Source organism: Apostichopus japonicus, chromosome 21 (assembly GCF_037975245.1).
Source record: "Apostichopus japonicus isolate 1M-3 chromosome 21, ASM3797524v1, whole genome shotgun sequence".
In the NCBI taxonomy this organism is placed as follows: Eukaryota; Metazoa; Echinodermata; class Holothuroidea; order Aspidochirotida; family Stichopodidae; genus Apostichopus; species Apostichopus japonicus.
In genome coordinates, this window is record NC_092581.1 from 841,471 (window position 1) to 856,416 (window position 14,946).

At 38.4% G+C, this 14,946-nt stretch overlaps 2 protein-coding genes across 20 annotated transcripts in view; one reads left to right on the plus strand and one right to left on the minus strand.

Moving 5' to 3' along the window:
- Positions 1–9,544, plus strand: part of LOC139962707 (uncharacterized) — a 49,051-nt gene extending 39,507 nt beyond the window's left edge. For 9 of the 18 annotated variants that reach the window (XM_071962917.1, XM_071962919.1, XM_071962916.1 and 6 more), the window contains 2 exons: positions 146–270; positions 7,861–9,544. In XM_071962917.1, coding sequence (XP_071819018.1) covers positions 146–270; positions 7,861–8,489 — 754 coding nt within the window. In that variant the 3' untranslated portion in view covers positions 8,490–9,544. Of the gene's footprint in view, positions 1–56; positions 271–2,275; positions 2,397–6,595; positions 6,677–7,858 lie in introns of those variants that run through there. The other 9 variants (XR_011791312.1, XR_011791309.1, XM_071962927.1 and 6 more) reach the window with 8 other exon arrangements.
- A 1,872-nt stretch (positions 9,545–11,416) lies between these two features.
- The window catches only part of LOC139962706 (echinoderm microtubule-associated protein-like 2), a 33,360-nt gene continuing 29,830 nt past the window's right edge, over positions 11,417–14,946 (minus strand). For both annotated transcript variants that reach the window (XM_071962912.1, XM_071962913.1), the window contains one exon: positions 11,417–14,910. The gene's annotated coding sequence lies outside the window, so the exon portion shown is untranslated. The remainder of the gene's footprint in view (positions 14,911–14,946) is intronic.

The following is a 14,946-nucleotide window of genomic DNA, read 5'->3' on the forward strand; positions in this document are numbered from 1 at the left end:
AGATTTACTTGGAAGAAAAACGGCTCATTTCTTTTGCATTCCTCTCCGTTCCTTAGGGTTCTATGGACTATATTGGTCAACAGTAAGCTTTTTGACATAGCGACCCCCATCATCCTTCACTCTATGACTTACCCACCATTTACAGAATGTACACGTCCTTGGATACCAACATAACGCTACCGAGTACACTTTTGATTCATAGTGTGTCTCTTCAAAAGGAGTTCCTATTCTTTCCGTCCGCCGTCTTAGGCTGCAGACTAATTCTTTCTGGTAAGTGAAGTCTATGATCAATTTCATTGTATAGAAGCCATTTAAAACCCGTAGGGAGGGGCTGTTTTGCCAATATGACAACCACTTACCCACCTATAACCGCCCCCCCTAGTCGAAAACCTAAACTTCTCTGATTTTTGACATAGACATTAATGACTGGATCCCTGTACAAAAATAGCAGAAAAAGACAACGTCCAAACTCCGTTGAAATAAACCCATCTCCTAACTCCAAACCAACCACCAAAAAGTCCGCTCAAACAATCATTGTATCAGGAATCTTACCAGAACTATCAAATAACCCAGTAACCCTTGATAAACTAATCAATGAAGAAAAACCAAATGCCATGTTCTCAAATATAAACCTTCTTCGTAGTAACGACATCCTAATCACCCCCATGACCCTAAATCTGCAAATATCCTCCTGAAACCATGGTCTCAAAAGACTAAACTAGGCAACCCCAAACCAAGAATCCCCCAAAAAGTAAGACAAAGAAACTTCTCTGTAGTAGCCTGTGGCATAAACCCTGAAATTCAAATCAAAGATATTGAACAAGAACTCAAAGACCAAGGATACACCCCAATACAACTAAAAGACTCATTAGTCACGCCACAAACAATCCAACTTGGAAAGTAAAAATAGCGTTTGAAGAACAAGAACCTCAACAATCCCTAATCAAACAAGAATACCAAGAACCCCCCAAATCACTCAATGTTTCAAATGTCAACTTTTTGGACACACCCACCATACTTGAAAAAATCAAACCAGATGTCTCAGATGTGGCGAAAACCACAGAGTTTTTTCACCGAGATGACATTCAATGAAGCTGAACAGGTGGTTGTAGGTGGTTACAACAAGACCACGGTGAAAACTAGAAAGTAAAGATATCAAAACATCAATATACAAACATTGGTGAAATAAACATATGAATTGAACAAATCAATAATAACATAATAATGCATTATATTTCTCCTTATATAAATAATGCACAAAAGGAAGAAGTACAACAAATAACATTTGGTAACATGAAACAAGACATAGAGAAAGATTGGCAACAATTACAATCTTGATAATTAACTTACAATCGTTACCGGGCAAAACCAACAGCACACCAAACTGCGGTGTACAGGTGTACATGGTGTACATGGATTAACTGCGGCTTTCTGGGGTTAACGGCGGCTTTCTGGAGAATGTACAGAATACCAACAAAAAATAACTTCTGGCGAGATATTCTACTCCAGATTCTCTTACAAATAAGCAAACAACAAATACACAAAAAAGAGGCAATCAGAATAACAGGCACAAGCATACAGCAAAATCACATTAAAGGCAAATATCTATAATGGGATATTAAAAGAGATATACAATTACAATATCAAGCCCCTTAATACTTATATAAAACATTGAGAATACTTACATACTAAGGAACAGTGCTACAGGAACACATGCGACGCCTCTCTGAACCAGGAGAGGAATGAGCATGTGCACCTCACAAAATACGCAACTATACATCGATTACGTAATTGTACATCGATTACATAAGTATGCAAATCGAGGAGGTGGATATGAAAGGCAACCAGTAAATGGGCAGTATTGACCTCTGCCCGACCTCGACCAAGCGGAAATTTCCCTTTGGTCACGCTAAGCAAATAGCACACATCGGCAACGATGACACTCCCCCCACTGGAATACGTCATATTCAAGTATAACAATGCCTACAATACCTAAACCACCCCATCGATGTACATTAAATTCCATAACAGCTTTAGCAATCAAAATTGTGACGTAAAGCTTCTAAACCAAGTAATTAACTATAAAGTCTCACACACCTGACAGCTCAATAACGAAGATAAAACACATCAACTATATTTACATGGAAATTCAACAATAATGCTTGCAAACACTTAAGAAGATGAGAATGCCGATTCATGTAAAACAATCTTAGTAATAGGACGAACCAGCTTGGTAGTCCTAGTCTTAACTCTAACTAACCCATCTCTACTACAGGTAACACTAACAACCAACGGCCAGAGGTTACGGGGAGTCATTTCATCTAAGATTAAAACCAAGTCACCGACTGCCAGATTATCCGTGACCCCCGTCCACTTAGACCTCTTTTGCAATTCAGGTAGATATAATTTTAACCACTTTTGCCAGAATTGGTTAGCTAGGTGCTAGACATGCCTCCAGCGGCGACGAAAACGGTCAACAGAGTTAGAGACTTTCCCGAACAAAAAGAAAACACAAAATGTGCCAATTGCTCAGGGACTCATGCCGCCCTTTACAAAGGATGCCCAAAATTTAAAGAAGCTAAAACTGAAGCTAATAAAAAACAACAAGAACAAAGAACCTTTGCGAATGTAACCAAATCTACTCATAAAATTGAAATAACAAATAAAATCGCCACTGAACAAAAACTTAATATCGCAACCTTTGTAATTGAATTAGTACAATACACCTTCCAAAAAGCCGACATTAATATTAAATCCGACGACCTTGCCAGTTACGCCACCGTGTTAGCACTAAAACACCTAAACTTAAATATCCCAGAAACTAATTATGGAACGTCTCCACCAACCTTCAATATTTAGCCCTCCTCAATCACCTTCATGACAAACACACTCCCTCCTTCGGTCAAGTTCCTCCACCTAAACATCAACAGTATCCTTTCAAAATTAAGCCTCCTACTTAGTATATTCATCAACCACTCCCCGGATATCATTTCGTTAAACGAAACTAAACTAAATACAAATTCCCACCTTAGCATCCCTGGTTACCAAACTTTCAGACACAATATCTCTCGCTCTTTGGGAGGAGTACTTATTGCTGAAAAAAACAACCTCAAAGCCACCCTCCCCAAACCCAACCCAAACAAACAATCAAACAATTGAAATTATACTCGAAAGTGACAATAAACCTCTCCACATTATTAGCTATTATAGTCCCCAAATGAGACCATATCCACAATAAAAAAAAGTTCTAATAAAAATACAATAGTACTAGGAGATCTAAATGCCCACCACATCATTTTTGGTAGCACCAATATATCTGAAAAAGGCATATCCCTCTTAGAAATATGTGATAAACACAACTTAACAATAATTAACCAAAATACCAAAACTAGGATAAACCTAATAAACAATAATACTGAACTACTTGACTACGCCATAACCTCAAACCACCTTGCAACTAAAACTCATTGGATTCAAATCCTAGAAGATGACCTAATCAGTGACCAATTTCCACTCCTTTTTGAGCTAGACATAAACCTCAGTCGCATCCAAAATAACTAATTAACATATAATTACAATAAAACAGACTGGACATCATTTAAAAGGAACTCGTAACAAATTACACTATCCCCAATTACCACAACAACAAGCTAAATTACATGGGCATATATTGTGACAGCATTGCCCAACATATCTTCAATACCTTCAAAAAACACCGCCCCTTAAAAACAACACAGAAATCGAAAACTAAATAGGAATATTCTTACACTAATTAACTCAGACGTCGCCTACATACAACCTATATGATCTCCCCAGATCCAACTCTAAAAACCCAAATTAACCAACTTAAAAAACAAATAAATAGACAAATATCGGCGGTCGACCAAAACCGAGTCCAAAACAAATGCGATTCAATCATTAATGACAAAAACCCAAAACACTTTTGGAAAAATTTAAAAAATATCATAAACACATTACAACCCCAAACACAGGTAATACAGACCAATGCCTTAGAGATAAAGTAGGTAACCTCATCACAAACTCAAGACCAAATAAAGCTTATTGAATCGTACTTGAAAACTATATTCAATATCTTAGATGGCCTCATACGATAACAGATTCCAACACGAAATAGACAGAACACATATCTGTAGTGCAACAAGCTTTATCCCCGACTTCTAAGGATGTCTCAACAAAAACATCCCTCTACTCAAAGAAATAGATATAAACGATTGGTAAAGTGCCACTAAATATGCAAAATGCCTCCTCCCCTGGTCTTGACAACATAAATGACCTAATGCTAAAAGATTCCCCTCCGTCAGCCTCCGATATTCATTAACTCTCATATTTTCCCATTATTTAACAAACTCCTTAGACTTGGTTGGAAATCCACCAAAATGATTTAATACCGAAACTAAGTAAAGACACACCAAAATTCAAAACTATCGACCAATTAGTCTCCTACCAGCCTTAGGTAAGATTTTCGAAAGAATTATAGATAGCCGCACCAGAACCCACCTAGAGTAAAATAATCACTTTGCCTGTATCAATCAGGCTAATTCCGCGCACACAAGCCTACAATAAACCAAACTTTCCGCATTTCCGAAGAAATTCGCATCGGCTTCATAAAAAAATGATACCACTGCCCTCTCCTTGATACCGAAAAGGCGTTCGACAAAACTTGGCACAACGTCATAAGAATTTAACTACTTAACTTTAATCTACCCTCCAATTACACCAGATTTCTTTCCTCTTTCCTTAGTGAGCCCAATGCAAAAATATGCTACAAAAACCAATACTCAAAACATATTCCACTTCGTGCAGGTACTCCACAGGGCGCTGTTCTCAGCCCCCTCCCCTACACCCTATTTGTTAATGATTTGAACATCCCCCCTCTATATAAATGCAACTATATAGTCAGTACACTGACGACATAGCCATTTGGAGCACCAGTAAAAATATTTATATGTATGTATGTATGTATGTATGCGTGTATGTATGCGTGTATGTATGTATGTATATGTGATCTTCCCGCAAGCAGGAACTCGCGAAAGAAGCCATGGAGGCTTGTAGACTCGCAAGCTGACCGAAGCCAATCTCCCGGCACACATTCATTTAACGTCCATGTCGGGAAGTTGTTATTGAACAACACCCTTGCCAGACGACACACATTGCTGTTGGCAGGGAATCGAACCGGGGATCTCATGACTGGGAGACGCCGGCGTTAACCACTAGGCTATACACTCCGCCATATGACGGAACTAAATATTAAAAAAGCAATTACACATCTCGGAAATTGGTGCTCTTTGTGGAGAGCAAAAATATATCCCTCAAAATCTAACCTAGCCAATTTCTCCATAATAAACTCAAAATACCATAACCATATTTCCAAAATTAATCTTTTCACCACCTCAATCACTGCTACTCCTAATGCAACCTTCCTCGGTACCACTTTCGATAGCAAATTATCGTTGAATCTACATTGTAACAGAACTGAAGGACGCTGCTGGGTCCAACTTAAATCCATTCAAATCCTCTCACACAAATATAACTTCCCTCCGAAAACAATTATCCAAATCTATAAATCCAAATAAAATGATTCTCAGTTACGGGAGCATCACCCTGCTTACCATCTCTAATCCCAATAAACAAATTTTAAACATAATCCACACCACAGCTTATCGACTCGCACTCAAAATCCCTACCTATATTGCTACTTTGTACGTTCTCCGTGCAGGAAACACAAAATCTACTTTCACCCGACTTGAAGAACTCAACACTAAGTTATACAAAAACAACCTCTAGAACAATCCTTTGATTGAAGACCTCCCCCTGAAATACAAAGTCGCAACTACTCACTACCCAAAATCAAACCCTTTCTGTATTCACAATTGTTACTACTTAAAGTCTCATTCCATTAAAAAAATCCTTCCTAAATCGGTCTAGGCCCCTTATATATACAGAACAAAACAAACAACTCCAACAATGACCGATTGATTAAAACATAAAGTAGCAACCACTCCCTTACCAAACAGTAGAAACCGCAACCACTCCCTACCCAAACAATAGAAACCACTCTGTCTCCATAAACCTCAGTACTTAGAAATTCCTCTCCTTTAGAAATCCCTCCCTAATTGGCTCTTTGACTCCGACCTTGGGTATAATTATGGCTATCCTGTCCAATGTAAATATATAAGACTTCATTTACCAGCAATTCCCTGACTGAACATAGACAACTTTTCCAAGAAAACAAAGAAAAAAAATTTCTATTCTATAAAAACAAACTTATTATTCCCCGTAGGACCTCTCGCCAGGTCGACCAGGGGTTAAACTCCTTTTGATTCGATATCAACAACAACAAAGCTTTTACTCGAATTAAAAAAAATGTAACTCATTTCATTTATTTCATTTCATTTATTTATTTTTGTTCTATCTTAACATAAGTATGACATATGACACAGAAGGAGATAAGAAACAAAACTTGTGAAAGGAAGTGTACTAAAAAACCCTATAGGGCTTGTCGGGTAGTGACACTCCCTAGGAAACTTTATGTGGAAGACATCATTATTAGATTTTGGTTTCATTCAATCAATAGGTGGAGGTAGAGGAATTGGACACTCTTGCACAAGATATCAAAGGCTTGAAGTACTCTGCTCAGGCGGCCTCCATTCTAGATATGTACTTATTATAATATAATAATAATAATCATAATCAATTTAGTGTGTTTGGAAAGAAACTTTTTGCTGCTTTGGATGAAGATTAAGGATTCTTGTTTTTCAAAAGGCAAAATGCAAGATGGACTATATATGAAAGGATGAATACCAAAAATTTAAGAAAAGAAATTGGGTGGGGGGAGGGGCGAATCATGCAGAGACCATCATGCTACTACCATGTTAATTTTGTGTAGGACCCTGGTTAATTTAAGAAGAAGAAATCCCTTTAGTACCCTTGAGTTTCTGAAAGGTTTCTTCTTTGGGATAACGGTGGAGAGACATATCGATGTTCTCTTTTGGGTCTGATCGTCAGGAAAATGCAGATTAAACTGCCGTGTCCATTTGGTACCTGGGAATTGAGCCCTGCTACTGGAACAAATGTATTCCATCAGAGCATAGACAATGATTCAGAGAAATATGGCCTTTATATTAATGATCTGTTGTTTTCTTTCCCAAATTTTTCTCTTTGGTTAAACAATGAGTGAAAAGATTCATTCGGTTGGAAGCAGCACCACCCTTTTTCACCATTTTTTTTTGGAGGGGGGGGGGAGACCTATTAGCCCTTAGGGTCTGAAAATATTACAATAGGATTGTTGTGGTGGACAGGACAGACAACAGTTATTTTTGCTTGTAGCTGAATGTATGATGTCCAGGGATCACAAGGAAGTATCAAAAGCCTAATCAAAAATGCCGTTTTTTTATACTATCGAAATTTGTCAGAATAAAGAAATTGAAAGCCAAAATATAAAGAGTTGATCTGGCCTTGTAGACTGCGATTGAACCAGTCTCTGTCTTCTACAAATAATAGAAAGTGGGTATCCATTTCTGTTTGTGACAGCAACAACAAAAAATGACTGCAAATTAACAAGTTTTTGTAAACTTTCTCTATTCAGGGATTCAAATCTCAAATTCCACTCCAATATACCCCCCTACTTATGAACTGTCAGGTAGCTCAAGCTGACAAACTTACTACAAAGATGAGAATAGGCCTTATGTGGTTCCTAATTGAATGACATTCTCACAGTTAATTGAACTGACTTCCCCCACCCCCCGACTACTCTCACCCATAGAAAATACCCTCCACCCAAATATACTTTTAAAGAAAAAGGCCATGGCTTACAAAGAACCTCTTTGCGTTAATTTTCAGATTCCAATGAACCTTCCATCAGCAAAGGCATGGCGCAACTCGGTCTGAAGGACAATCAACCGCTGGTGGAAAGGCTGGACCGGTACAACGCCAACCAGCCGGAACTGGCCGCCAAGCTCAACTTCACCGCATTCCCACAGGACTTAAAGCCGTCACCGTGCAAACCGCTTTTCTTTGACATAGTGCTGAACCATATAGAGTTACCCTCCTTGGACGAGAAACTGGAACAGAATAAATCACCCGCGCAGGGGGGGGTTTGGGTGGGTTCCTGCATGGATGGTGGAGTGGGGGTGAAAAGTAACTCTAGATTTGCCAAGATGTCGGAAAAAGGATCAAAAGATTGCGTCTCCGGGATCAAATGCGATCCCCAGTGGGAATGTCAGCAGGCGAATAGGAGTGATATCCTTTACCAACCCTGTTATTTTTTCTTTTTTTTCTCTCTTCTTTGGTCTTGGTTGTTACAGTATGTATGTGTTGGCATTATTGCATGTATTGCATGTGGTTGTTCCGGGTACATTCAGGTGAGGCACCTACAGATTGATATATCACATTTCATAAACATCCACCATAAGACCACAGGAATGACACATGGGCTAGTCCAGGTTATTTGGAACTTCAAATCGGTGTAAATCCTTCACCCTTAATCTGCGTCCGTGAGGTCTTTTGTATAGATAAGCCGGTAGTATTTGGGAGGGCTCTCACTCTTCTCCTGCATGTGCTGTCATCATCTTTTATTTAAGTTTTATTCGATTTTATTTGTTTTTTTAGTAGAGAAAACTACACCTTGTTGCAATGCAAACACAAATATGGGGGAAGGACAAAAAGAATAACACTCACTTTTTTAACATGGCTTGGCCCAAAAAAATTGAAGAATATTCAAAATGGGGATTGGAATTTTATATATTTTGGATTTGGTGTTTGTGTGTTTATCTCGTTTAGAGAAAAAGAAGGAAAAAACAGCATCTTTATTTGATGGGGCCTTAAGGTTTTAAAACTGGTTTTTGGTTGTTGATTTCTTGGTCTACAAACATTGTGGTGCTTGACTGACTGACACTTTATGGGGAGATGTTAAGGTGACTGAATTTGATATTGGCAGGAGTTATGGATGGTAGTTGGAAGTACCAGGGGTGGGGGGGGGGGGGGTTGGTGAGGCGAAGGATCGAGAAGGAGAAATGAAAGTGTTTAAAGTGAAGAGGGAGAATCTTTGAATTGAATTTTCAGTTTGCAGTAGCACAGGTTTACTGATAAGGCTATAATTAAAGAAACTTTCAATATTGCACTCTTCGTGTATATAATTTGGGGTGTGGTAGTCAGAGTGGGGGGGGGGGGGTGTGATTGAGACGGCAATGAAAGGGGAGCAACCTTTCCACATTTATGTTGTTTGTGCTATGGTAGTATCGTTTCCTTTTTCAAACTGGAAAGCAAATGTAAAAAAAAAAAAATGTAAAAAAGTTATCTAAAACTAATTCAAAATCAGATTTAGTTAATTATGAAGGTTAAAGAAAATGATATCGATGGTAGCAGGGGTGCCATGGTATTATTGTAAACTGAATCATCAATCATCCATGGAAGGCCACCTCCTTTTTATTGGGAACTTGTTGTCAAGCAGACCTATAGATTCAAGCCCTGTCTGGCTAAAGTAAGATGGGGTTATTATTTTTATCTAGGAGAAATCCATTCTTTTTCCCCTCATGTGAAAATGGTCTTCCAAATGTTTAAAAAAAAAATGTCCAAAAAGAATGTACCGGTGTGAATTGGATAGCCACCTGGTGTGGAGTAAAAAGGCCATAGGCTTATCCCATATGTACATGTGACTGCTTAGCATCATTAAATAACTGCCCTCCAGGCTGATATTATAAATAATAGAAACATTATAAAAAATAAGTCTGTTGTCACCCAACCATCTCAATAGTAGATGCAGGTATCACTAAGAATGTTTATGAAATATGTATTGCATGTTTTGATTAGTATTTGCATAATAATTTGATAAGGGATAACCTGTGTCTGGACAGGTAGTTGAAGGGTATTAACATTGGTGGGAGGGATGAAGGTATATCCTGTCTATGAACTGATTTGTCATTAAAAAATAAAGAAGTTATTTCCAAGTATCACCTTTTTTTCCTTTTTTTTCCCTTTTACTTAAGTATTGTAAAAGGAAAAGCAGAGGTTGAGTTTGAGCCAGGGACCTTGAGATGCAAAAGCAAAGTCTTTACCACTAAACCATTAGGTGGGCTCTGGTTTCAAAAGCTTTACAAATATTTAAAGATCCTGCTGTTTGGACTTAGTCGTTTTCTAAAACATTTTCTCCACTACTCCTCCTCCCCCAACTACCGATTAGCTAGTCAGGGGGGAGGGGTGGCGGCGAACTCCACTTGTCCGCGCGTGAACCTTGTCAGGGGGAGGGGTGGCGGCGAACTCCACTTGTCCGCGCCTTTACCTTGTCAGGGGGAGGGGGCGGCGACCTCACCCTGTCCTCACCTTCACCCCCTCTCACCTTCTCACCTTCTCACCTCTCCTTGTCCACCTGTCAGGAGGAGGGGGACCGCCCGCCTTCGGGATTCACCTTATCCACTTGTCAGAACTCCTTTTGCAAATACTCACCTGGGACTTGAACCGATGCAATCCAAACCAATCGCTTACTGAACGATGGAATAACCAATTACACCATTTCGGTTCCCTCTGGAAAAACTTCGTTTCTTATATTTATACTTCCACTCCCTCCAGAGGGTAGAAAAGTAAAAGGCTCTGTCTGGGAATCGAACCGGAGACATGGAGTTTGTCTGTGTCTCTCCAGTCCAGAGCACTACCAACTGCGCCACTTGAACTGTTGAGAATTAATGCTCGTTTCTAATATTTAAACTTCAGAGTCCAGAATGGAATCAGTAAAAGAGCAAAATATAAAATGCTCTGTCTGGGGTTCGAACCGGAGACATGGAGTTTGTCTGTCTCTCCAGTCCAGAGCACTACCAACTGCGCCACTAGAACTGTTGAGAATTAATGCTCGTTTCTAATATTTAAACTTCAGAGTCCAGAATGGAATCAGTAAAAGAACAGAAAATCAAAATGCTCTGTCTGGGAATCGAACCGGAGACATTGAGTTTGTCTGTCTCTCTCCAGTCCAGAGCACTACCAACTGCGCCACTAGAACTGTTGAGAATTAATGCTCGTTTCTAATATTTAAACTTCAGAGTCCAGAATGGAATCAGTAAAAAGAGCAAAAAATCAAAATGCTCTGTCTGGGGATCGAACCTGAGACATGGAGTTTGTGTGTCTCTCTCCAGTCCAGAGCACTACCAACTGCGCCACTAGAACTGTTGAGAATTAATGCTCGTTTCTAATATTTAAACTTCAGAGTCCAGAATGAAATCAGTAAAAAGAGCAAAAAATCAAAATGCTCTGTCTGGGGATCGAACCGGAGACCTGGAGTTTGCGTGTCTCTCTCCAGTCAAGAGCACTACCAACTGCGCCACTAGAACTGTTGAAGTTAATGCTTGTTTCTAATATTTAATCTTCACAACATTAGGAGGCAAATAAAAAGAACATCAAGTGCATACTTGTGTTTGAACTCAAGACAAGGAGTTTGTCTCATTTTTTCTCAGTTTATTGACAATTTCTTTGTACAAAACAATATTAAATATGCAATATTATACAACGTAACAACTGCGCCACAGAAACTGTTAATTGAGAGATATGATAAGTGATATGATAAGTATTATTTTCTTTCAGTTAAATGACAATGTCATTGTACAAAACAGTGATGAATATACAAATTATACTATATATACATATTCATATGTACTTATAGACAACGTTTATATAGCTTGGAAAATGGAAAACCAAATTTAATGTGATTTTTTTTTTCTGAATAGACACCACACAGTTTTCTTCCTTTAAGTCTATTTTCAAATTCATTGCAGAATTTTTTTACATAAATATACAAATTCTACAAAATATACAATATTAACAGCTTGGAAATAACCAGAAAAGCAACTTTGACATTATGTTACATATCATTAGCAACACATATAGCCTACACACAACTAGAACGTTACATCAGCAGTTGCCCGAATTGTTTACAATTGAAAATGTATTTGATATGGAGGATAGACAACTTCAGCGGGTCATAACCAACTACAAGCTTGCCGAAGAATAAAATCTTCTCTTAAGCAGATAACCTGTCTTCCAAAAAATGTCTGTGAGCAATCTACAAGGAAATTGAGGTCACATGACAGGACCAGAATTAATGTTCAATTGTTTAATCCTGAATATTGCAAACGGTACAGATCGGGGAAGCCGCCTTGTTCATTAAATGTAAAAGGCTGATTGGTTACTAAGATGTGGTGTTGTAGAAACCTGAACTGGAAATATTGGATTTTAGCTTCAGAAAGCGTACGGGAAGGAATCTTAAATATAGTTAACCAATCGTTCTGTGAGAATTTAAAAGTTAAGCTCCACTTAGCGCAGGCTTTTGGTGGAAGTTAAATAGAGTCAATAAGGTGAGTGTAGACTAATTGCAACAATTAAGACATGCGAGACATAAAGATTGAAACGGTGATCTTGCTGGTCCCTGACATCGTTTACAAAACTGAGGGAATCCTTCCAATTTCTTAGGATTGCAGAAAGGATCCCATAAAAACGAGTGGAGGGCTACCTTAAAAGCTTAAATTTGGTCAGAAGAGCTTTAAAGGACAATTGCTTCCCATCTGGCAAAAACATATTCCTAACAAACAGTAAACCGGCGTCGTAAAAGATTTTTGTCATAAACAATGGTATTATCAATTCTAATAAAATTATTGGGATTTGCTCACCCAATTGTTCCGAAGGTTTCTTAAAGGTAGCTAAGCTTACTCCAAACCATACAAATTTGTCCAATGAAGGTATTTTTAAAAACAGGAAATATCCTGGTCATGAAAATTACAATTAAAAAGCAACTCTTTACCGGACGGCGACAGAGAGGAATGAAAAAAAAGAGCTTCCAATACCCCGTGTTGGCATTATTACAATAACGCTTGACCCAAGAGGTTTTGAGAGCAACAACAAAGCTGTGAACATATATTATTTTAAACCCCCCTTTTCAATGGGGTTAAACATAGTAAGTATCCTTACTTTATCAGTTTTCCCGTTCCAAATAAAATCAAAAATAGTACTTTGGATCTTATTAATAAAATCATTTGGAGGGCTAGGCAGAACCTGAAAAGGGAAAACGAGTTGGCTGATTGCTTCACGATTGTGTTTCTACCAATAGGTGTGAGATCACGCCCATTCCAAACTCTAAGCTGGTGCTTCAGCCTAGATGAGCTCTTCCACCCTCTTGACCCCCCCCCCCCTACCAAGTCTACCCAACCCCCAAGTCCACACCTTCATGATGTTTAACCGTTCTCTTGTACCTCCATCTGGTTTTACGTCACTGATCGACATGTATATCCCGTCGACTCCAAATATTTGGAATTTTAATTCCCTTTTCCCAATGTGTCCCAACCAACTTTCGGTGGATAGACCACCCCCCCTCCTCTTCCATGGTACGCCATTTGACGCAAGAATAACACACCCTCAATGCAACTTATAGCTAATGGACACTCTCGTGTTATGATTATAGTCCCCAAATGAGCCCATATCCAGCGCCACAATAAAAAAAAATGTTCTAATAAAAATACAAAAATCTTAGTAAATGCCCACCACATTATTTTTGGAAGCACTAAAATATCTGAAAAAAAGACAAATCTCTCTTAGAAATTTGTGATAAATACAAGTTAACGATAATTAACCAAAATACCAAAACTAGGATAAACCCAATAAACAATATTACAGAACTACTTGACTACCCATATAACCTCAAATCACCTCGCAACTAAAACACATTCGATACAAATCCTAGAAGATAACTAAATCAGTGACCATTTCCACTCGTTTTTGAGCTAGACATAAACCTCAACCGCATACCAAATAACGAATTGACGTATCATTACAATAAAACAGACTCCCCAAATACAACAACCAAAACAACGAGCTAAATTACATCGACAATTACTGTGACAGCGTTGCCCATCATATCTTCAATATTTTCAAAAGACACTGTCTCTTATAAACAAAACAGAAAACGAAAACTAAATGAGAATATCCTTACACTTATGAAACTCAGACGTAGAACTTATTCAATATCTTCGATGGCCCTTCATACGATATCAGCTGTAAACACGAAATAAAACGTACAATTATCAGTAATGCAACCAGCTTTAACCCCAACCCCTTAGGATGTCTCAACGAAAACATCCCTCTACTCAAAAAAATAGATATAAACAATTGGTATAGTGCCACTAAAAAATGCATCGATCCCTGGTCTTGACAACATAAATGACCAAATGCTTAAAAACTCCCCTCCGATATTCTTTAACTCTCATATTTTCCCACTATTTAACGAACTCCTTAGACTGGGTTATTTTCCAACCCCATGGAAATCCGCGAAAAAAATTTTAATACCGAAACTAAGTAAAGACCGCAACAAAATTCAAAACTATCGATCAATTAGTCTCCTCCCAGCCTTAGGTAAGATTTTCGAAAGAATTAAAGGTAACCGCACCAGAACCCACCTAGAGCAAATTAATCACCTTTCCCCGTATCAATCGGGCTAATTCCGCGCACACAAATCTACAATAAACCAAACCTTCTGCTCATCTTTTAGGCAGAACAAAGGTTTGAGAATCCTTTGCTCGTCCTAAAAGTTTTTCGGGTTTCTATTGTTCCTCTGAAGTTGAAAACTGACCAAAAAAGAGGCTGTGGAGGGCGCTCGACGCATCTTGCCAGTGCTACGTGATTTCAAAGCAGTCAAATCAAACCTTTGTTATTCATAAATGTTTTCAGGTTTTGTGTTGTTCAGCGGAAGTTGTATACAAAGCGATAGAAGTGTTCAATGTTTTAATCGTAATTTTGTCTTCAAAAATGGAACGGAGGGTAATAAAATACTGCCCGATAATGTTGTTTCAACTGGTTGATGTATATTAATAGTTTTCAACCGCGCCGCGAAATGAGCTAAACAGATTCAGGAATCGTTGCCTTGTTCATGGGCGTCAGCAGGTTTCAGAAAGTGGG